The 23,659-nt window shown below is 40.4% G+C and overlaps 3 protein-coding genes across 12 annotated transcripts in view; 2 read left to right on the forward strand and 1 right to left on the reverse strand.

Moving 5' to 3' along the window:
- FAAH2 (fatty acid amide hydrolase 2) overlaps nucleotides 1–15,746 on the reverse strand; it is a 395,527-nt gene extending 379,781 nt beyond the window's left edge. The window contains exons 1-2 of the mRNA XM_064364306.1: nucleotides 15,627–15,746; nucleotides 12,898–13,071 (exon numbers count right to left, since the gene is read on the reverse strand). The gene's annotated coding sequence lies outside the window, so the exon portion shown is untranslated. The remainder of the gene's footprint in view (nucleotides 1–12,897; nucleotides 13,072–15,626) is intronic.
- LOC110567871 (spindlin-2) lies at nucleotides 2,722–14,057 on the forward strand. 6 transcript variants are annotated; one of them, XM_021668872.2, is made up of 2 exons: nucleotides 2,722–2,960; nucleotides 3,805–6,232. In XM_021668872.2, exon 2 carries the CDS (start codon nucleotides 3,810–3,812, stop codon nucleotides 4,584–4,586), a length of 777 nt encoding a protein of 258 aa, XP_021524547.1. In that variant the 5' UTR covers nucleotides 2,722–2,960; nucleotides 3,805–3,809; the 3' UTR covers nucleotides 4,587–6,232. The 6 variants fall into 6 exon arrangements, with proteins under 6 accessions (XP_021524547.1, XP_021524551.1, XP_021524549.1 ...); XM_021668876.2 differs by having other exon boundaries at nucleotides 3,808–6,232; XM_021668874.2 differs by lacking the exon at nucleotides 2,722–2,960 and adding an exon at nucleotides 2,974–3,215.
- Nucleotides 15,747–16,053: 307 nt separating the features above from the next.
- LOC110567872 (spindlin-2) lies at nucleotides 16,054–17,917 on the forward strand. 5 transcript variants are annotated; one of them, XM_021668878.2, is made up of 2 exons: nucleotides 16,054–16,365; nucleotides 16,970–17,917. In XM_021668878.2, the coding sequence occupies exon 2, from the start codon at nucleotides 16,972–16,974 to the stop codon at nucleotides 17,746–17,748; it is 777 nt and encodes a 258-aa protein (XP_021524553.1). In that variant the 5' UTR covers nucleotides 16,054–16,365; nucleotides 16,970–16,971; the 3' UTR covers nucleotides 17,749–17,917. The 5 variants fall into 5 exon arrangements, with proteins under 5 accessions (XP_021524553.1, XP_021524555.1, XP_021524557.1 ...); XM_021668880.2 differs by having other exon boundaries at nucleotides 16,054–16,310; nucleotides 16,967–17,917; XM_021668882.2 differs by having other exon boundaries at nucleotides 16,054–16,310.
- Nucleotides 17,918–23,659: the final 5,742 nt, after the last annotated feature.

The following is a 23,659-nucleotide window of genomic DNA, read 5'->3' on the forward strand; positions in this document are numbered from 1 at the left end:
TCATCCAAATAGCTAATATAGTACTCAGTTGGTAGTTTATCAATCCTTCCTCTCTTCCTCCCCCTTTTTGGAAACCCCAATGTCTATTGTTTACATCTTTATGTTTATGTGCACCCATTTTTTGCCTCCCGTTTATAAGTGAGAACATGCAGTATTTGATTTTCTGTTTCTGCATTCTTTCACTTAGGATAATGACCTTCAACTGTATCTATGATGCTGCAAAGGGCATGATTTTATTTTATTTTATTTTATTTTATTATTATGGCTGTGTAGCATTCCATGTTACTTTCACCACTTTTATTAAACATAGTCCTGGAAGTTCTAACAAGAGCAATTAGTTAAGAGAAAGAAACAACGCCCAAATTGGAAAGGAAGAAGTTAAATTGTCTTTATTTGCAGATAATAAAATTTTATATTTAGATAAAATATAAAGACCCCACCAAAAACGTACTGGAACTAAGAAACTGATTTTATACATATAATCAACATATAAAAATCGGTAGCATTTCTAAATGTCAACTGTGAAAAATGTAGGAAAAAAATAAAGAAAGCAATCCTTTTTACAATAACTACAAAATATAAAATACCTGAAAATAAACTAAGCCAAGGAAGTGAAAGATGTCTGCGATAACAATTATAAAACACTGACCAAAAAGATAGATGACACAAAAATAGAAAAATAATCCATATTCATGAGTTGGAATAATTAATTGTTAAAATGTCCATACTACTCCCAGTTGTCTACAGATACATAAACACAATCTCTGTCAAAATACCAAAGGCATTCATTATGGAAACAGAAAATAAACAGTCCTAAAATTCATATGGAGCTAGAAAAGGATCAGAATGGCCAAAGCAATCCGGAAGAAAAAGAACAAAGCTGGAGGTATCAAATTACCTGACTTCAAATTGTACTATAAACCTACGGTAACCAAAACAGCATGGTACTGACCTATGAATAGACATCTAGACCAATGAAACAAAATAGAGAACTCCTAAATAAATCTATGCATTTATAGTCAACTTACTTTCGACAAAGGAGCCAAGAACACACATTGTAGAAAGAATCGTCTCTGTAATAAATGCTGTTGGGAGAACTGGGTATTCATATGCAGAAGAAGGAAACTAAACACATCTATCTCTCACCATATACAACATTCAAATAGAAATGGATTAAAAACGTCAATCTAAGACTTGAAATTATGAAGCTACTAAAAGAAAACTTTGGGAAAAAGCTTCAGGACATTGATCTAGGCAATGATTTCTTGAGTAAGACTTCAAAGCACAGGGAACCAAAGGAAAAATTGGAAAGTGAAGTCACATCAGCTAAAAAGCTTCTGCACAGCAAAGGAAACAAACATAAAATAAAAAGACAACCCAGGTAACAGGAGAAATTATTTGCAAAGTATTTAACTAACAGGGGAGTAATAACAAAAATGTGTAAGAAATTCCAACAACTCACTAGTAAAAAATCAAATAACGTGATTTAAAAATGGGTAAAAGAGCTAAGTAGACATTTCTCAAACTAAGACATACAAATGGACAACAAATATATAAAAAGTGCTCTAAATCGCTAATCACCAGGTAATTGTATATCAAAATAGTAATGAGATATCATCTCACTACAGTTAAAATTGTTATTATCAAAAAGAAAATTTAAAAATGTTGATAAGGAAATGAAGAAAGGGTTATGCTGGTACATTGTTACTGGAAATATAAATTACCATAGCCATTATGAAAAACAGTGTGGTGGTTCCTCAAAAAACCAAAGTCAAAATTCCATAGAATCCAGCAATCTGACTACTGGATATATATCCAAAAGAAAGGAAATCAGCATATCAACAAGCTACCTGCACTCACATATTTATTTGCAGCACGGATCACAATAGACAAGATAGGGAATCAAGTTAAGTGTCCATAATAAGTGAATGCATAAAAATGTGATGTATATAATGAAATATATAATAAATAAATAAAATAAATATATAAAGAAATATTATTCCACCATAGATTAAGATTAACCTAACCCTTATTTAACTTTTCAGATATGTTAGACAATATATTGTTTTTATTGTACACCTATTTGGTTTGTTTTCCTAAAACATGTAACTGAAATCATCTTAATATGGCAGTCAAATATTGTTGGCTATTTTCAGAATTATAAGATAGTGTGAAAAAACTGTAACTCACCAAAAAAGGACACAAAATAATTTAAAATGACGTCACATTATGCGAACTAAATAAGGTTTGTTATATATTGTATTCACATTCAAAAATAACTCTTTAAGCGTAAAATAAGCTACTATTTCTTCAAAGCAAGGTCTCCAAATCTAAAATATGCCTACACAATGCTTTGGAGAAACACTTAATATAAGTATTCTCGAGTGTTTATGCATATACAGAGAATTCTATCTCTGTGTTATGTGATTGGATAGAGGTGTGTATTTCGGATTATGAGTCTATGGATAGGAATTTCTGGAACTGTACATAGAATATAGAGTTTTATGTGTGTATATGTGCTTGGAAATATATATATTTATATATTTGTGTATGGTCGTAATGAATTCCTGTCTCCATAAATGTATACACATGGTATTTCCATGTTAATTCTTGTGTATGCAAAGAATGTGAGGAATGTCTGAAAGATGGAAAACAGATGGAGCAAGAGAGTCGAGGGGAGGAGCTAGAGAGCTCCAGGGATCCAGGGAGGAGAGGCAGGAAGAGAGAAAAGGCCACCTACAGGTTCCACTGTTGTGGATTTTGGAAAGGGAAGGAGGAGTCCAAGAGGACCCCCAGGAAAACACACACAAAACAGCTCTATGTTTAGCAAGAAGGGAAGACATCAGTACTAACAGGAAACTAACACGATAGTCTCGTGCAGAAACGGGGCAGAGACTACAGCCACTGCAGCAGAGACTGGTGGAAGCCCTATGTGGCTGAGGGGCCGCCTCTGGACGCAGGTAGGCGGAGGGCCAGCGAGCCAAGCGGTGCGGACGCCGCTGCCGCCTTACTCTTTGCCTGCCTCTTCGCGCTCCTACACAGGCTCCTCATCTACGGATCCTACCCTCACAGCTCTTGCAAGCACTCACTCAGCCGGTCGCCTGCAGATCCTTCTTTGCCACTGGCTCATAACGGAGGCAGCAGCGAGGTGTCCGATTTGGGCACGTGAGGCCCCCGATCCCCGGCGGTGGACGCCAGGCAGGGCAAGGCTATTGGTGGGCACCAGAATGGAGAGGGGGATGGAAAAGAATTCAGCAGGAGACATGGGGTGGAAGTCTGCGCCAGGCAAAAGTGGGGTGCGGGAGTGCGGGGAACAACAGGAAAAGGGGGTAGGAATCTCAGCCAGACAAGGATTTGAAGGTGAGCGCCAGGAAGCAAGGGCCTGGGAACCAGGGAAGGGGTTAGGGTAGGCAGGGAGGATTGTGGTCAGCAGCTGGGGCACTCAGGGCAGGAGGGCAGTGGGTGCCGGTGAAAGACGCTTTGCAGGGGATTGGGAGTGGACGCCAGTGGCAGTAAGGAGTTGGGGAAGGGCAGCGGGCTCTGAGCTACGAGGAGGTGGCCCAGCCACTTCTACAGACTTCCTAACCCCAGCCAGCTCTACCCCACCACTGCTGCCCTTCTCCACAGCCCAAAGGAACTTAAGAGGGAGAGCACGGCACGCATGTAGCCAGGATTTCCAGTACTGCTTCCAGGCTCCTGGGGAAAACTTAGGCACTAGTGCAGAGTATGTCCAGACATGGCCATAGGGAAAAGTTTGCCTTATGGCACACTGGATATGTCTCTCTTTCCTCTCTCCTCCCCCAGCAGGCATGAAGACTCCCAACACACAGGAAGCCGAAGGGCAACAAACCAGGGCAGCTGCAGGACGGGCCACCGGGTCTGGAAACATGACAAAGAAAAAAGTCTCCCAAAAGAAGCAGAGAGGCAGACCTTCATCCCAGCCCCGCAGGAACATCGTGGGCTGCAGAATTTCTCACGGATGGAAGGAAGGAGATGAGCCCATCACCCAGTGGAAAGGAACCGTTCTGGATCAGGTGCCTATAAATCCCTCTCTTTATCTGGTGAAATATGATGGAATTGACTGTGTCTATGGACTGGAACTTCACAGAGATGAAAGGGTTTTGTCTCTTAAAATTCTTTCCGACAGGGTGGCATCATCTCAAGTTAGTGATGCCAACCTTGCAAATACCATAATTGGCAAAGCAGTGGAACACATGTTTGAGGGAGAGCATGGTTCTAAGGATGAATGGAGGGGGATGGTCTTAGCGCAAGCACCTATCATGAAAGCCTGGTTTTATATTACCTATGAGAAAGATCCTGTCTTGTACATGTACCAGCTTCTAGATGATTATAAAGAAGGTGATCTCCGTATTATGCCAGAATCCAGTGAGTCTGCTCCAACAGAGAGGGAGCCAGGGGGAGTTGTAGATGGCTTGATAGGTAAGCATGTGGAATATACCAAAGAAGATGGCTCCAAAAGGATCGGCATGGTCATTCACCAGGTGGAAGCCAAGCCCTCTGTGTATTTCATCAAGTTTGATGATGATTTCCATATCTATGTCTATGATTTGGTGAAAAAGTCCTAACTGTTAGCGTAAAAATTGCCACGTATGTGGAAACAAATGTATAATTTCTAGACATGCAAAAAATGTTGCTTTTCAGTGTATTGAAAGCTTAAGGATCCCTCATAACCCAATATCTTCAGTAGCATTAACAGTTGTTCAGCTCTACAAAATACAAACGTGTGTGTACATGACATGCTGTGTGTAAGCACTTTGTCTTGGTGAAAAGATTGGGTGTGATTGGTAGATGGGGGATGAAAGGAAAGAACAGCTGTCACTTTCGACTGTGAATAAAGTTCAGCTAGAATTATAATCAGTCATCTAAAAATGGCACCGGATTTAGCTGGTCTGGTCTGAAGGGGGCAGGGGAAGGAACTAGAGATTCGCTTTGGCGGGTGAAGAGAGGAGGCGGTGACTGCTTAGGAAGAGATGGAAAAGAGCCAGAAAGGCACAGGCTCATTGGGTGAAAGGATGACCTATGTGGAAGAAACATCCACCTGGGAAGGGAGTGATGAATAACAGAGTGAGAGTGAGATCTTGGTGCTTAGAGGAAAACAGAGAATAAATTGAATAGAGAAGAACATAAAGAAGCTTAGAAGAGGTCCAGAGTAAAGGGAAGAAGGATCAACCTGACAGGGATCTGGGGAGAGGCTAAAGGATACACAAAGGAAAAGGCTATGTGGGATACGGTTTGGAGGGGTTTGGCATAAACACATTAACATGGTGCCTCTCACAATTGCTGGGCTATGGGGTGTCTCTTCACATTTGCCCTGAGCTGTAAAAACAATGTTGGTAGAAGATGGGTTAGTGGGGCTCTCAGAACTTAAGACATGTGCCATCTTGCATTTGGAAAGTATCCAGAAAAATGAAACCTTTCTGAATTCAGGTACAGCAGTCTCATCACTATTGTTCCTTCTACTGGAATGTTCCTTTTCTATCTAGAGATGAGTGGCAACAGAGGATTGAGCCTAGATTTTCTCTCCAGAGTATGAGGAGTACTTAACTGTCCATGCTTCTTTCAACAGCTGCCTGAAACCACAGGTGGCTCTGACCAATGATCCACTAAAACAGGCCTGCTCTCCTAGGAAGCCACATTCCGGTTAGACCTTCCCCACAAAGCTTGTGTCTTCAGATCCCTCACAGGCACCTGTTGGCCAGTCTTGCCTACCCCAGCTCACAGAGACCTCTGCTAGAAGTCTGTGCAGCTCTTTGTTTCCAGGTGAGGCAGATGCCATGAGGCATTTGGACTGTGAGTTGTGACTTGGTATAACTAACTCCTTCAGCTGTGTAGTGTCACAAGGAGGGGTCAAGGTTGGTGGGGAGAGGGAGCAGCAACCCCCCAAAAGTCCCTCAAAACTTTGATGTCTGATGCACAGATAGATCTGTGTCTTTCTCTTCCTTCCCTCCTTGCCTTTCTCCAGTCTTTCTCCTGTAGCCCATCTGAAAACCCTCTCACTGGTTTCTGCAAGCACACTCTTCACTAAATTATATGCCTGATCCCAAAGAAAGAGGGCTGGTGACTCCCTGCTGCCCACGTTACCCTAACGCCATGCACAATGGGAGATGCAACGATCTCCCTGGAGTTGAAAGAAGGTGGTAAATATTGTTTATTCTCTCCACCCAATATGGCCTGAGACTGCCTGCCTCAAGAATTACACAAGGTAAACCTACCTCACTATAGCAAGGATTGATTTTCTTATATACATAACACAATTAAGTCCAACTAACACCAGCAGGTGGCCCAGGGACCAATCTCAGTCAGCTGCCAGGCTTTGTTTCATCTTTGTGTTTTTATTGTTTTCTATTTTGAATTAGGTACTTTAGACATTTGAGAGACTTCACACAATGAAAATTCATGTTTCTGGCACCTCCTGAAAAGGAAACAGAGCAACAAAAACAAAAACGTCAGAGTTAGGCCCTCCTTCCAACAGGGATACATGCAGCTGGGCCTTAGGCAAGTCTCAGTCCAGTTTAGATTCAGAATACTCTCTCCAGTTGGCCACACCCCCAGCTGGCCAAGTTCTCTCTAATAAAATGCATAGTTGTCCCCTCGAAGTGTTTGTGCTTGTAACTGGGGCTATACCCTGGGAAAACTGCCACTTTGACTTGCTTTGATCCCATTTGCTTTTTAATTTACTTGTTTTCTTTATCCCACAAATACTTACTTCAGGTGGGCTCTCTGCCAGGCACTCTTCTAGGCACAGATACCTATGATGTAATCATGAACGGAAGAAGCAAAATAAAACTCTTATCCTCATGGAGCTTTCATTTTAGTATGGGAGACAGATTGTGGCCAAAACAAACAAGCAATTATAATGTGTTTTCATAGTGACTAGTGTTAAATAGAAAAACATAAAGCAGGGAATTGAGATAGAAAATTTCAGGAAGGAGGCTAAAACTAGATAGATAAGGTGGCCAGGGAAGACCTCACTGAGAACTTGGCTTTTGAGTCTCACCTGAAGGCAATGGGAGAACTGACCCTGTAGCTGTCTGGGGAAGGAGTATTCCAGATGGAGGAACAGCAAGTGCTGAGGCCCCAAGACAGGTTTATGCCTGGCATGTTTGAGGAGCAAGGAGGATGCTAGCATGTCGGGAGCTGAGTGAGCAAGGCAGAGAATAGCAGGAGGTGGTTTCAGAGAGGTAATGGGGATGAGGGAGAGGCAGACAGCTGACAGCTCTTTGGATTTCAAAATGCAATTTGTCTTTTACATTGAATGTGATGGAGAGTCATCCATGTATTGATAGTGGAGGGGAGACAAGATTTGTCTTAGTTTAACAGGATCACTGTGACAACTTGGAGAATACTTTTTATTAGTATATGATGAAATAAAGGGAGAATAATTAGTAGGCTATTCCAATTATGTAGGTAACAGATGATGGTGGGTTTCACCATCCTGGTGGCAGTAGATACAGTGAAAACTAGTTGGTTCTGGCTGTTTTCAGATATACCCTGCAGATTTTCCTATTTGATAGGCTGTGCATTGGAAGAGAAACATGAGTCAAGAACTACACCGTTGTTTCCTGGTCTTCTTTTGAAGATTTCCTTAAGAGAAACAAATTCCCAGTGAAAACTACAGATGATAGAGTTGGGCTCTATACTAAATGCCTAGATCGGGTATAGAATACTGATGAAGTGATCTCTACAGAATGAGAAACTGACCCAGAAATTCATTGATAAATCATTGTTATAAGCCTCTCCCCTCTTGATAACTTCCATAGCCATTATATAGGAAACCACTAATATGTTATTTTGGCAATGGGGCAACAGGTACTCCGAAGGAAGTTTGTCACAGAGTTAAAACAGTTAGTGAAAAAGTTAATGTAAGGCTGTTTGTAAGTTCTTAGTAGTCAGACAGGGCTTTAACCTGTATTCTGTTTGGATAAGGGACAGCTGTTTATAGTTAAGTAGATTTCTTCAAAATTCATTACATATGTCACATCCCATTTCCTGTTCCCCAATCCCGTGTGATATTATTTGTCCTGAGTATACATGAGTTATAATGTAAGAGAGTTTCATGTTAACTCTCTCTCCTCTCAGATTACAGTAAATTTTTTAATAAATCATGTCCTATATTTCTTTCTGATAAGTAACAATAGGTTCAGGCATATCTGTAACATTTCTGCTTTCTCTTTAGGACTGAAATTGTACCATATCTCAACATAATGGTACAGTTATGTTCAGTTAATGTTACAGTTAATGTTTCAAAGGACGAAGAACAAAAAGTCTTCTTTTCTCTTTGCAAGTTTGTAACTGTATGAGAGAACAGCAGCAGCATCACACAATTGGAAGTCAAAATATCCCCTTTATATTTGATAAAAGCTGAACTGGAGGACATATTTAGATAGGGGGCTTCAGGAAATTCCTAATACTTCACCCAAACACAAGCACACCTGAATAACTATGGACAACTCTAATACAGCAACAAAGCTTACCCTACGTTTGAGAGTGAATCAGAATGCCTCTTCCATCCAAAAGAAATAGATCCAAAAGATAATTCAAATGGTTATTCACATGTCCAACCTCCCTCAGTTTCACCAATTAGAAGTCATTGAGAGATATGAAGCCAGGGGAATGAGGGTGCTATTTAGCAAACACTATAACACAGTACTTCATAGAAACAAAATGTAATTTTTAACTTTATGCAATTAATATGTTGCACAAAATACATCAGCATAATTTGCAATGTATTATAGTTTAGAGGTTAGATATCTTCAGTGTGGCTTCAATGTACTTTTTAAAATCAACTTTGGGGGCATCTGAGATAAACGTTGAGCTGCTAAGCTCGCTTATTTAAATAAGTAATATCACATATTAAACAGGGGACTCACAAAGAGGGAGCATGGTTGCACTGACTCCCCTATAATCTTCTTGCCTTCCTTGTCTTGAAGGAAGTAAACTATACCACTGATTGACCACAGTAGTGGCTAAGAAAGACCACTAGTTTAAAAGACACTAAACAGTAAGCACATGAAAACTCTTGCACGAAAAATCACTACACTTTAAAATGTTGGATAAAATATGGCAGACCTCCTTTTAAATGTGTAGCTGAGCTTTAAATATTGTAAGTCTACGGGGACCAAAAATTAAGAGAGAACTGCAAACAGGGGTAGTAAGCACATAACCTGATGCTTTGGCAACATGGAAGCAGAGGGGTGCTGTCTCCGTAACTAAAGGATTTTAAAAAGATAAGGCCTTAAGTTTGATAAATTTGCCTGTTGGAAACTAAGATCTTCTTTAGAATTGAAACCTGCCTTTCAATTCTCCACATAATAGCCATAACTATCTTTTAAAAATGTAAACCAGATTATGCCACCCTCCTGCTTAGAATCCTCCAAAGGCTTCTTATTGCAGTTGATATACAAAACAATCTTCATGCCTTACTCTGCATGCGCTAGATCATGCATTCTCAAGCAGGATGATATTGCCCCCAAGGGTGAGAAATATGATGGTTGGTGTGAGAGGTGAAAAGATATCAAGTTTTACAATGGTTTGTGTCCTCCAAAGCTCAACTGTATTTGACAAAATCTTATACCTTAGAACTTAATCACTCTTGTTTTCTTGGATATCACAGGAGCATTGCCATTGAGCTCATGGAAAATAAATGAAATGTATGCAAGACCAGAACTACAAAATCAGAGCAAATAGATGTATTTGATTGTAGGACTTTCAATCTATTGCTCATTCTTGAAGTCATATGTCAAGAAATGGCCTGTGTGTACCTACTGGCTGCCGTTGACTGACTATGTTTGATCTTCAGTGTCCTTGTGTGTGACTTGGGCTTGGAGAATTAAACAAAAATATTTACTATTTAACTTTACAGAAATTATTTAACCCATCATTATTTATGTCAAGTACTATAAAGAAAAAGTGATGATGTATGAATATCTAGCAGCTAGTAATAATTGATTTTCTCACATCAAGCAAAAGTGAAAAGTTAAATTCACAAAAATAACTTTTAAAAAATTAATTTAATGTTTTCAATTGTTTCACCTTTGCTAGAAAAATAAGTTTTGAATAATTTTTAAAATGTGATTATATCACTATTATTTATTTATATAAATTGCCAATATACATATGTATTTTGACACATTATAATTTATGTAAGTAAATAAATTTCATTAAAAATCACTTAGTGAATACAGTTATACAGTTAACTTAGATATTACTAGCTTTCTGATTTTTACTTTAACTACTACCTTCAAATTTTATTCATACTTAATCCTGCATACAGCTTGATTATGTATAAAATACAGATACACATATATTTATTGACTAGATTATACAGTACAACATTGGTATTCAAATTTCATGAGGAGACAATTAGGAAAAAGAAGAAAAAAGAACCTTATAAAGCTATCTAGTGAAGAGGGGACAACAATGAAATAAGAATGAAGAAGCAGTGCTCTAGATGATCTCACTTTTTTCTGATTCAAACATGGTTTCCTTCTCACTGTATACTACAGCCATAGTAACATTTTTCTATTCTCAAAGCCTTGAGAAACATGCTTGTTTCCACTTCAAAGCTTTTATGCTAGAGTTACTTCTTACTCCCATAGCTTTTTATAACTTTTCATAACTGCTTGCTTCTCATATTCAGGTCTTCACTGAAATATTACCTGTTCAGAGATTCTCTCCTTCTACCCCATAACCTTGTTTTTTCTTGCTCTGTAGTACTTATCACTATATGAACTTGTCTTTTAGATGGTTTGTTTTCTCTCTGACTCCTGTAGAATATAAACTTTGAAGGCAGGAATCTTATCTATCTACTTCATTCTAGTACTGTAGTGCCTAGGAAAGGGTCTGGAACATAGGAGACACTCCATAAATACTTGTGAATAAGTGTATTATTGCATGACAATTTTATATTTTCAAATAACTTATTATAAATTCCCTTTGTGTTTCTTGGTCCTTTTTTTCTGAATTGCCAGTTTTCTTTCCTATTGTTTTATTTTTTCCCAAAATTTAGACATAGGTTTTGCTATCCTTCTACTAATTTTCTGTTTTTTATTTCATAAGCCTCTGCATACTTTAGCTATTTTCTTTAAGTTTCCATAGCTATCTATAATGATAATTTCTAGCTAATTTTTAAGGGAAATAGCAATTACTACAAATTTGTCTTTGAATAGAGTGCTGGCTGTAACTGGCACATTTTAATATGTTGTGTCCTCGTTGCTGTCATTTCTCAAGTTCTCTCTTGTTAATTTTTTTTTAATTTTCTTCTTGCTGTAATAACTTCTTAGAAGATTGCTAAACATTTATGAATACTGGGGGAGGGACAGACAAAGCACATATATACATATATATATATATATATTCTTAAATAAAAGATACTTTTTTTTTGAGATGGAATCTCACTCTGTCACCAGGCTGGACGGCAATGGCGCAATCTCGGCTCACTGCAACCTCTAATCCCCTGGTTCAAGCGATTCTCCTGCCTCAGCCTCTCGAGTAGCTGGGATTACAGGCACATGCCACCAAGCCCAGCTAATTTTTCTATTTTTAGTAGAGACAGGGTTTCACCGTGTTAGCCAGGATGGTCTCAATCTCCTGACCTTGTGATCCACCCACCTCGGCCTTCCAAAGTGCTGGGATTACAGGCATGAGCCACCGCGCCCGGCAAAAGATAGTCTTCTTTATCTAGAAAGGTTCTTTTATTTCAGCAAAGGTAACGTTAAGAAGGAAGACTATCTGAACTTTGAGAGAAGACAACATACCTACCTCATCAGCCAAATAAGCACCATCAACCCTCAAAATAGACGGAAAGAGAAATGTCACAATTGGATTGCATTCGCTTGTTAGTGCAGCATTGTTTGCAATAGCAAAAATAGCTGGGGAAAAATCCTGTATGTCTATCAATACCAGAATTGTTGAATACATTGTGCCTATGTATCATATGAAATATTATGCAGTTATAAAGATGTTTTAGAAATATATATGGTTATGTAGTTGCACACAAATATAAAGTGTATGATCCCACTTAGGTTAAAAAGTGAGAAAGACTTCCACATTCCTATATTTCTGTTTATATTTCTATATTGTTGTAACATCATAGAAAATGGTTTGGGAAAATACATACCAGAGATTTAACATTGGTTAAATGTGATTGAAGATGGAACATGAGAACACTGGGAAATCCTGAGCGGTGGCAAGGAGAAAAAAGAAATGAAATAGAGAAAGGTCTATTTTATTCATCATAGACCTTTTCATTGTTATAAAGATTGCCATATTAATTTTTGGTAAACCATATTAATTTTTGGTAATTTTGAAAGACAGCCTTAATATTAATGCATGAAATTTTAAAAAAATAGGTGATTAGAATGTTATTGTTTATCCTCATAAGATTGAATATCAGGATCACCTCTTTAAGGCAGAGAAACTTAATGTATATGGGAAATAGATGTGAGGTGAAGAGACTGGAGTCTAGAAGCCTACCTCTTCCTCTGAGGAGAATATAAAATGCTCATCTCTTTGTTGACAGCATTTATTTAGGGAGTTATTTGCTAATCCTGGTATATTTTTTTCTTATAGTGTAGGTTAGAATGATGCTTTTTTTACCTCATGCTCGTTTTTCAGATAGCTCCTTATTCCTTATCTGCAAGTGAATACTGGATTTTTTAAGTCTGAAAGTGATGTCCTACTTCCTGGTATGGGAACTGGTTGTATCAATGAGTGTCTGAAAAACGTATTGTTTCATATAACTTAAAAGTATAAGGGTACTGTCTAGGGATACTATGTAATTTAAGTCTGGGAAAGCTAAGCCATTTAAGACGCCTTCAACTGCAAGTAACAGAAAACCCAGACTCAAATTGCTTTAACTATAAACAAATTTGTTACCTCATAACTTGGAGTCAGAAGTAGGACTCCAGGGATGGTATGAGCAGCAGCTAAATGATAAGATCAAAGCACACAGAGTATTCCTATTCTCTCTTCTTCCATCTTCATTACATAAGTTTTGCCCTCAGGATGATTACAGAGATTCCAAAGGTCATATAAAGATACAGCATCATCCTAAAAAAGAAAAGGGAATGTTATTTCCTGTTTCACTTAAGAGTAAAGAAATTTTTTTCTGAAGTCTTCCAGCAGGCATATGATGCTTAATTGACCAGGATTAGATCACATGCCCAATGCCACATCAATCACTTGCAGGAAGAATGGCATCACCATGTCTAGCTTATACTAACCTTGTAGAGTGAGATGAATATTTGAAAGTCAGTCAGTGGCCATTACCACCTACATGTACAGAATATGTCCCTAGGACAATCTCCCTCTTTTTGCATAGCCTGCTCCATTCCCTTCTTTGGGGTGCCTCATTCTCAGTCTCTTACATGATAGTAATGTGAATAGAGCAGCTTAATCCTCATATCCTTTCAGGTTCACTCTCCTGCAATGGAAACTGCCTCATGCCTAGCAGTTTGTGCAACATCTCATTGTGTCTCATTGGCTCTGACTAGGTTAGATGCTTATTTCTAAACTAATCATTGTACCAGTAATTCTATACTCTGAAAGATCAGGCTTATGTTGTTCCCAAGAGAAAAATTGTGGCACTATTGCCAGAAGAACTGTGATAAGATGCTAGGCTGCAGTATCAATTGAAGTCTATTATAATTAAATATATTTTGCAGCTCAGCATCCATATAAGCCTTTCCTGCCATACACACATGTCCAAGGATCTCTCTAATTTTACTTTGATCAACTATTAATGGATATGAATTGCTGTCTATTTGGAAAATATCTTTGCTAGAAAAACTGCTACACTAAGTTTTTACACAACAGATTAATTAATGACTATTTTTGAACTTTAAATAAATTGAATAGAGCAATGTGTGCCCCTTAGTTGTCTGGCTTTTTTTTTTCAGCATATTTGAGAGATTGATTCAATAGTTGTAGCTTGAACATTCTCATTACTGCATGATATTCCAATGTATGAATATACCCCAACATATCTGGTATGCTGTTGATGAAAATGTAGGTGTTTCTTAGTTTGGAGTCATTACAAATAGTTAAATACATTTTTTCTCTTTCAAAAAACTATTGAGGTATAATTTACATACAAAAAGTTGTACCTATTCAATGTATACAACCTAATGAGGACCACATATATTTTATAATTTAAAAAAGGATTTGAGGTTTTAATAATAGGAGACTAAACATCTTTTCCATTAAGAAAACTAAAATCTGAACAAATATAGTAAAAAAGAAAATCTGCTCTCAATGGCATCTAAAATATGAGAAATAGGAAATAATTACCTAGCTGAGATAGGAGGAGAACAGGTCTAAGAGGCGAATAGGGCATTTGGTGGATGTTTTTCTACTGGGGAAGTTTACCCATTCTAGAGAGAACCACTGAAAGATTTAGAAGCTCAGCAGAACTTGTAACTGCTTGTCAAATCTATGAATATAGAATCTGGAGTCCAGAACCTTAATAACCTCTCCACCCTTTACTTTTGATTGAAATTCCAAGGGTGAATTCCTAGGAGTAAGAGTTAACTATAACTTTAAAAAAAGCCCTCACTGAAACGACAACATATCTGCAAATTGCTTCCCATAAAAATTGCATAAACTTTCACTTGCATCTGCACTAGATATGAACCTCTTTTTTCATGATCAATTACATTAAGTAACATTTTAATGTTCTTTCACATTTTGGTTATTGAATCAAAATTAATCCTATTTTTCCTTTTAGACGTCATTTTATTGTTTTAAGTGTAATTGTTCTGTTAACATCTGACTCATCCCCTGATTCAAATACATAAGTATCTGGATAAGTAAGATACCATTAATCATTCTTTTGTTTACAGAGCTTTTGGTTTGTTCATTTGCTTTCTGTTCAATTTTATTTTGCCTCTTTTTACCTTTTAATAAATCAAATATTGATATTGGTACAACATTAGTATACAACCATTCTTAAAATATTTAAAGAATCATTTCAACATTCCTTAAAGAATACCCAATGTTTCTCCACTGATTTGTAAAACCATAACTTTTATCTAATTATTCCTTATAACGCTATCCTTTGCAAAGCTTTCTATTCCGATAAATAAATATGATCACTGGTTATTGCAGAAATATTATGTCAAATGTCCAGTACTGGGAGAAAAGCCAAATTATAAATCACTGTGAAAGTAAGTTTTATGGACTAAGGGCAAGATATGTAACAGGTGCTGAATAAATATTTGTTGATTGAAAAAATAGATTAGAAAACATCTACTGTCCTGGAAAAAATAGTAGTCTTTACAGAAAGAGGCATGATATGAAATTGTAGATAAAAAACAATCCCAGTTTTGTAAAAGTGTGGGAAAAAGGAAAAAAAAGAAAAACAACAACAAAAAAAACTATGAGCATTAATATTTTTCTGTGAGGTCCCCAAAAAATGAGAGATGGGACTGCAGTTGATTATTTTCCTCTTAATATTCGTTTCCTAAAATTTAGAGTGTTCACATTGTGCATGCAATTATCTTGCAATAAAAAAAAAAAAAAAAATCCCTGAAAAACAAAAACAAAAAGGCCAGGAAAGATCAGTCAGGAATAATTAGGTAGAGGCTGGGTCAAAATGGCAGACTTACCATAGTGAATTTCTCTGTTCCAGCTTCAAATCATTTCAAAAAGAGGAAAGACATATTTATGTGTAAAGAACAAATCCTTAAGGGCACGGACAAAGGTGGGAGGAGGGGGGCGGCGGGAGTGGGGCGGCGGCAAGGCGAATTCCCAGAAGATGGAAAGCAGATGGGGCAGAAGGACTAAGAGGGTGGAAGAAAAGGTCGGGGTGGGAACCAAGGGGCCCTGAAACGATAGAGGAAGGGGCCATTGGGTTCCGAGGACCACTGTGGCACGAACTGCTCTGGACTTGGAAAGAGGTGGAGTTAAAGCCTATAACTCCACCAGGGCTCCAGGCTGTGTGGTGGGCGTGGGAGCCTGGTGGAGACGAGGGCGCGGTGTTTGGCAGGAAGAGGAGGCCTCTCTCTGGGCAGGAAGCTGCGCTACGGAAAGAGGGAGGAGACTGCAGCGGCGACAACAGGGACTGGTGGAAGCCCTATGTGGCTGAGGGGCCGCCGCTGGCCGCAGGGAGGCGGAGGGCCAGCGAGCCAAGCGGTGCGGACGCCGCTGCCGCCTTACTCTTTGCCTGCCTCGCCGCGATCCTACACACGCTCCTCATCTGCGGATTCTACCCTCCCAGCTCTTGCAACTCATTCGGCCGATTGTCTGCTAACCCTCCTTCGCCACAGGCTCACAACGGAGGCAGCAGCGAGGTGTCCGATTTGGGCACGTGAGGCCCCCGATCCCCGGCGGTGGACGCCAGGCAGGGCAAGGCCATTAGTGGGCGCCAGAATGGAGAGGGGGATGGGAAAGAATCCAGGAGGAAACATGGGGTGGAGGTGGGCACCAGGCAAAAGTGGGGTGAAGGAGTGCAGTGGACAACAGGAAAAGGGGGTAGGAATCTCAGCCAGATAAGGATTTGAAGGTGAGCGCCAGGAAGCAAGGGCCTGGGAACCAGGGAAGGGGTTAGGGTAGGCAGGGAGGATTGTGGACAGCAGCTGGGGCACTCAAGGCAGGAGGGCAGTGGGTGCCGGTGAAAGACGCTTTGCAGGGGATTGGGAGTGGACGCCAGTGGCAGTAAGGAGTTGGGGAAGGGCAGCGGGCTCTGAGCTACGAGGAGGTGGCCCAGCCACTTCTACAGACTTCCTAACCCCAGCCAGCTCTACCCCACCACTGCTGCCCTTCTCCACAGCCCAAAGGAACTTAAGAGGGAGAGCACGGCAGGCATGTAGCCAGGATTTCCAGCACTGCTTCCAGGCTCCTGGGGAAAACTTAGGCACTAGTGCAGAGTATGTCCAGACATGGCCATAGGGAAAAGTTTGCCTTATGGCACACTGGATATGTCTCTCTTTCCTCTCTCCTCCCCCAGCAGGCATGAAGACTCCCAACACACAGGAAGCCGAAGGGCAACAAACCAGGGCAGCCGCAGGACGGGCCACCGGGTCTGGAAACATGACAAAGAAAAAAGTCTCCCAAAAGAAGCAGAGAGGCAGACCTTCATCCCAGCCCCGCAGGAACATCGTGGGCTGCAGAATTTCTCACGGATGGAAGGAAGGAGATGAGCCCATCACCCAGTGGAAAGGAACCGTTCTGGATCAGGTGCCTATAAATCCCTCTCTTTATCTGGTGAAATATGATGGAATTGACTGTGTCTATGGACTGGAACTTCACAGAGATGAAAGGGTTTTGTCTCTTAAAATTCTTTCCGACAGGGTGGCATCATCTCAAGTTAGTGATGCCAACCTTGCAAATACCATAATTGGCAAAGCAGTGGAACACATGTTTGAGGGAGAGCATGGTTCTAAGGATGAATGGAGGGGGATGGTCTTAGCGCAAGCACCTATCATGAAAGCCTGGTTTTATATTACCTATGAGAAAGATCCTGTCTTGTACATGTACCAGCTTCTAGATGATTATAAAGAAGGTGATCTCCGTATTATGCCAGAATCCAGTGAGTCTGCTCCAACAGAGAGGGAGCCAGGAGGAGTTGTAGATGGCTTGATAGGTAAGCATGTGGAATATACCAAAGAAGATGGCTCCAAAAGGATCGGCATGGTCATTCACCAGGTGGAAGCCAAGCCCTCTGTGTATTTCATCAAGTTTGATGATGATTTCCATATCTATGTCTATGATTTGGTGAAAAAGTCCTAACTGTTAGCGTAAAAATTGCCACGTATGTGGAAACAAATGTATAATTTCTAGACATGCAAAAAATGTTGCTTTTCAGTGTATTGAAAGCTTAAGGATCCCTCATAACCCAATATTTTGCCAGCATTAACTGTTGTTTTACTCTACAAAATACAAACGTGTGTGTACATGACATGCTGTGTGTAAGCACTTTGTCTTGGTGAAAAGATTGGGTGTGATTGGTAGATGGGGGATGAAAGGAAAGAACAGCTGTCACTTTCGACTGTGAATAAAGTTCAGCTAGAATTATAATCAGTCATCTAAAAATGGCACCGGATTTAGCTGGTCTGGTCTGAAGGGGGCAGGGGAAGAACTAGAGATTGGCTGTTGGATGGGGAGAAAGGAGATGACTGTTAGGAAGAGGTGGGAAAGGGCCAGAAAGGGACAGACTACTTGTGGGTAGGGATGACTTATGTGGAGGAAACATCCACCTGGGAAGGGAGTGATGAATAACAGAGTGAGAGTGAGATCTTGGGGCTTAGAGGAAAAGAGACAGAATAAATTGAATAGAGAGGAACACAAAGAAGCTTAGAAGCGATCCAGAGTAAAGGGGAGAAGGATCAACCTGACAGGGATCTGGGGAGAGGCTAAAGGATACACAAAGGAAGAGGCTATGTGGGATAGGGTGTTGGTGGGGTAAGAGGAAGAGGGCCACTGAGGAAGGAGGAATTCAAAGTAGAAAGACTGACGGAGTGAGAATACAGGAAAAGAGCTGTGGCGTGTGGGGCCCGTGACAGATTGGAAGGCCCAGGAAAATACTGGACTTCTGGCAGTATCCACGTTGCTCTTCCTGGCTCCATGCACAAAGAAAATGGCAACTGTCAAAGAAGTCAGATGCATTGTACGTTCTCTAGAAGGGCATTCTGACAGGGCTGATTCAGTCAAGTTAATCAGGAGCCAAGTTGATATCCATAAGGCTTCTCTTGTTTCAGGGAGTTCATGACGCACCTGCCCAGCAGAACCCCAACCTCAGCCTAAACACACTAACATGGTGCCTCTCACAAGCACTGGGCTATGGGGTGTCTCCTCACATTTGCCCTGCGCTGGATAAACAATACTGGTAGAGGATGGGTTAGTGGGGCTCTCAGAACTTAAGATATGTGCCATCTTGAATTTGGAAAGTACTTTATCCAGAAAAATGGAATCTTTCTGAACTCAGGTACGCCAGTCTCATCACTCCTTTTCCTTCTGCTGGAATGTTCTTTTTCTATCTAAAGATAAGGGGTATCAGAGGACTGAGCCTAGAGTCTCCAGGGTATGGGGAGTACTTAACTGTCCATGCTTCTTTCAACAGCTGCCTGAAACCACAGGTGGCTCTGACCAATGATCCACTAAAACAGGCCTGCTCTCCTAGGAAGCCACATTCTGGTTAGACCTTCCCCACAAAGCTTGTGTCTTCAGACCCCTCGCAGGCACCTGTTGGCCAGCGTTGCCTACCCCAGCTCACAGAGACCTGTGATGGAAGTCTGTGCAGCTCTTTGTTTCCAGATGAGGCAGATGCCATGGGGCATTTGGGCTGAGAGTTGTGACTTGGTATAACTAACTCCTTCAGCTGTGTAGTGTCACAAGGAGGGGTCAAGGTTGGTGGGGAGAGGGAGCAGCAACCCCCCAAAAGTCCCTCAAAACTTTGATGTCTGATGCACAGATAGATCTGTGTCTTTCTCTTCCTTCCCTCCTTGCCTTTCTCCAGTCTTTCTCCTGTAGCCCATCTGAAAACCCTCTCACTGGTTTCTGCAAGCACACTCTTCACTAGATTATATGCCTGGTCCCAAAGAAAGAGGGCTGGTGACTCCCTGCTGCCCACGTTACCCTAACGCCATGCACAATGGGAGATGCAACGATCTCCCTGGAGTTGAAAGAAGGTGGTAAATATTGTTTATTCTCTCCACCCAATATGGCCTGAGACTGACTGCCTCAAGAATTACACAAGGCAAACCTACCTCACCATAGCAAGGACTGATTTTCTTATACACATCACACAATTCAGTCCAACTAACACCAGCAGGCTGTCCAGGGACCAATCTCAGTCAGCTCCCAGGTTTTGTTTCATCTTTGTGTTTTTATTGTTTTTTATTTTCAGTTAGGTACTTTAGACATTTGAGAGATTTCACACAATGAAAATTCATGATTCTGGCACCTCCTGAAAAGGAAACAGAGCAAGAGCACCAAAAACGTCAGAGTTAGGCCCTCCTTCCAACAGGGATACATGCAGCTGGGCCTTAGGCAAGTCTCAGTCCAGTTTAGATTCAGAATACTCTCTCCAGTTGGCCACACCCCCAGCTGGCCAAGTTCTCTCTAATAAAATGCATAGTTGTCCCCTCGAAGTGTTTGTGCTTGTAACTGGGGCTATACCCTGGGAAAACTGCCACTTTGACTTGCTTTGATCCCATTTGCTTTTTAATTTACTTGTTTTCTTTATCCCACAAATACTTACTTCAGGTGGGCTCTCTGCCAGGCACTCTTCTAGGCACAGATACCTATGATGTAATCATGAACGGAAGAAGCAAAATAAAACTCTTATCCTCATGGAGCTTTCATTTTAGTATGGGAGACAGATTGTGGCCAAAACAAACAAGCAATTATAATGTGTTTTCATAGTGACTAGTGTTAAATAGAAAAACATAAAGCAGGGAATTGAGATAGAAAATTTCAGGAAGGAGGCTAAAACTAGATAGATAAGGTGGCCAGGGAAGACCTCACTGAGAACTTGGCTTTTGAGTCTCACCTGAAGGCAATGGGAGAACTGACCCTGTAGCTGTCTGGGGAAGGAGTATTCCAGATGGAGGAACAGCAAGTGCTGAGGCCCCAAGACAGGTTTATGCCTGGCATGTTTGAGGAGCAAGGAGGATGCTAGCATGTCGGGAGCTGAGTGAGCAAGGCAGAGAATAGCAGGAGGTGGTTTCAGAGAGGTAATGGGGATGAGGGAGAGGCAGACAGCTGACAGCTCTTTGGATTTCAAAATGCAATTTGTCTTTTACATTGAATGTGATGGAGAGTCATCCATGTATTGATAGTGGAGGGGAGACAAGATTTGTCTTAGTTTAACAGGATCACTGTGACAACTTGGAGAATACTTTTTATTAGTATATGATGAAATAAAGGGAGAATAATTAGTAGGCTATTCCAATTATGTAGGTAACAGATGATGGTGGGTTTCACCATCCTGGTGGCAGTAGATACAGTGAAAATTGGTTGGTTTTGGCTGTTTTCAGATATACCCTGCAGATTTTCCTATTTGATAGGCTGTGCATTGGAAGAGAAACATGAGTCAAGAACTACACCGTTGTTTCCTGGTCTTCTTTTGATGATTTCCTTAAGAGAAACAAATTCCCAGTGAAAACCATAGATGACAGAGTTAGTTTCTATACTCAATGCCTAGATTGTGTATAGAATACTGATGAAGTGATCTCTAGAGAATAGGAAACTGACCCAGGGTCTCATTGATAAACCATTGTTGTTGGCCTTGCCCTTCTGGATAACTCCCCTAGCTATCATGTGGAACTTTGTTTCCTGATATAGAGAATTGAGTCAGCCAAAAACATTAGAGGTTTAATCTTATGAGATAGAAGCAGCCACTATACCACACAGTATCAAAAGTAAATGCTAAACCTTTCTGATGGTACAGTGCAGCTCTCTCTCTACTTTCTCATGCACAGCTGCTATAAGGAGAAAAATCATTAGAGATGGGGGCAAGTGATCTCTGTCCTTAATGGAGATCAAATTTCATATGCATCCATCTGAGTAGGTTGGGGAATTTTCAAGAGACAAAGAATCAAGCTTTTATGGCTCTGTTAGATATGGATGCGCAATAAACTCTTCTACTGGACTCATGAAAGGAGAAAGCATCTCAAATCAGGTAACAGCATGTGGCCTGGTTTACAGCCAGAAGAAGAAGCCAGTATGACCTTGTGAGCAAATCTTTTTAGGCCAATTCTGTGTACTGATGCTGCTACCTTCATATCTGAGTATCACTGAGAACTGATGCTTGTGTTTCCTTGTTTTATAAATGCCAGATGAAATTCAGCCATACACAGATAAGTATTATTCCGACATATAAATTTATCTCTCACCAGCTTTCCTGGCTCTCTCTGGCTCATCCAACACAAAGTATAGAATTATAGGAAGAAAAAGGAAAATCAGTGCCCTGAATAAATATTAATATATAAAGGAGGCAGTTGTAACAGATACAGGATCTTTACGGAACCTGCATAAATATTAATACTTAAAGGAGGCAGTAGTGAAAGATGCAGGATCTTTACAGAATAGATTTGTATGCCCAGTGCAAAATCTAACGGGAGCTGAAGGCTTATAGTGCAATATTGTTAAATAAATTCAGTTGTTTCTCCAATGACCCCAGCTGTTGCAGACATCTTGACTCTATCTGAATCTATTACAGACACTAATGGAACATGGTACACTGTTTTAAACATTGACAACACTTTCTTTCCCATACTACTGGCACCTGAGAATTAAGATCTGTTCACATTCATGTGACAAGGTCTCTAATACATGTTTGTTGTACTCCACCAGTGTTACCTAAACTCCAGTGCCATTTACCAAAATTGAAGAGGTCAGAATTTAGCGAAAGTGCTTCTTCATCCAGAGTTCCAAAGTTTCACTATACATGACATCCTGACGGTTGGCAGTCAGTAGCCTCAGTCTCAACAGCCCTACCTAGCTGTGGTATTATCACACATCCTCTAGGAAGAATGACTGAAAGTCTCAAAAAAAATTAGGATTAATATTGAAAATCACCAGTAAAATTCAGGAGTAATGTTGTTTGCCAGTAATATCTCCTGGTTGTTGGTAATGTTTCCTGGAAGTAGGTAGGCAAATTCACAATACTCAAACCTCAGGCAAAGAAAAATTGTCTCTTCAGCACCCCCACTACCAAAAAGGAGTTTCAGCACCTAACGAGATTCTTTGGATATTGGAAATGCTTTATGATTGCTTAGGCATTCTGCCTGGTCCTTTATATTAGCTAACCCACAAATCAGCATCTTTTGAGTAAAGCCTGAAATGAAGTTCTGCCATAGAAACAGTCCAGTAAGTTGTGCCATGTTCTCTACCTTCAGAGCCCTACAACTTTAATGACACCTTTGAGCTATATAAGTATCTATGACTGATGATGATTTTCCAATTGCTCTCTCTAGAAAAGAGAAGGAATCTTCACCTTGAGGTCTGTCTCGGGGTTTTGGACTCTTCTTCCTGACAAGACTACCAGATACACTACTTTTGAAAAGAGCTATTATCTGTGATATGTTCTGGCTCTGTGTCCCCACCCAAATTTCACTTGAATTGTAATCCCCAGAATCCCCACATGTCAAGGAATGGGACCAGGTGGAGGTAACTGAATCCTGGGGGTGGTTTCTTCCATGCTGTTATTGTGATAATGGGTGAGTCTCATGAGATCTGATGGTTTTATAAGCATCTGGCATTTCCCCTGTTTGTGCATTTTCTTCCTGCCACCCCGTGAAGAAGGTACCTTTCTTCCCCTTCACCTTCCACCATTATTGTAAGTTTCCTGAGGCCTTTGGAGCCATGAGGAACTGAATCAATTAAACCTTTTTTCTTTATAAATTACCCAGAGTTGGGTATTTCATCAAAACAGTGTGAGAACAGACTAATACATTTTGCTACTGGGCTCATTTCAGAACTGAACACCTGAACCATGGAGGTCAGCCTTGCATCTCTCCAGCCTGACATTCCTGTTTGGGGTTGGTCAATTTCACCTTAATACCTCCAATGGTGAGAAGAGCTCAGCAAGCCTTGTTTGTCAAAGGTAAACTGTATATTAAAAAACTTACTTGGCCTCGCCCCAGTGGCACGTATAGGCTTTACTTGAAAAAGTGGTTATTACCCCTTTCAAGGAAAC

The sequence above is a fragment of the Aotus nancymaae genome, unplaced genomic scaffold, assembly GCF_030222135.1.
Source record: "Aotus nancymaae isolate 86718 unplaced genomic scaffold, 86718_ANA_hifiasm-v0.15.2.pri h1tg000058l, whole genome shotgun sequence".
In the NCBI taxonomy this organism is placed as follows: domain Eukaryota; kingdom Metazoa; phylum Chordata; class Mammalia; order Primates; family Aotidae; genus Aotus; species Aotus nancymaae.

What these genes read in the sequence shown, in the direction of transcription:
- LOC110567872 (XM_021668878.2), top strand. Translation starts at nt 16,972, where the DNA reads ATGAAGACTCCCAACACACAGGAAGCCGAAGGGCAACAAACCAGGGCA.
- LOC110567871 (XM_021668872.2), top strand. Translation starts at nt 3,810, where the DNA reads ATGAAGACTCCCAACACACAGGAAGCCGAAGGGCAACAAACCAGGGCA.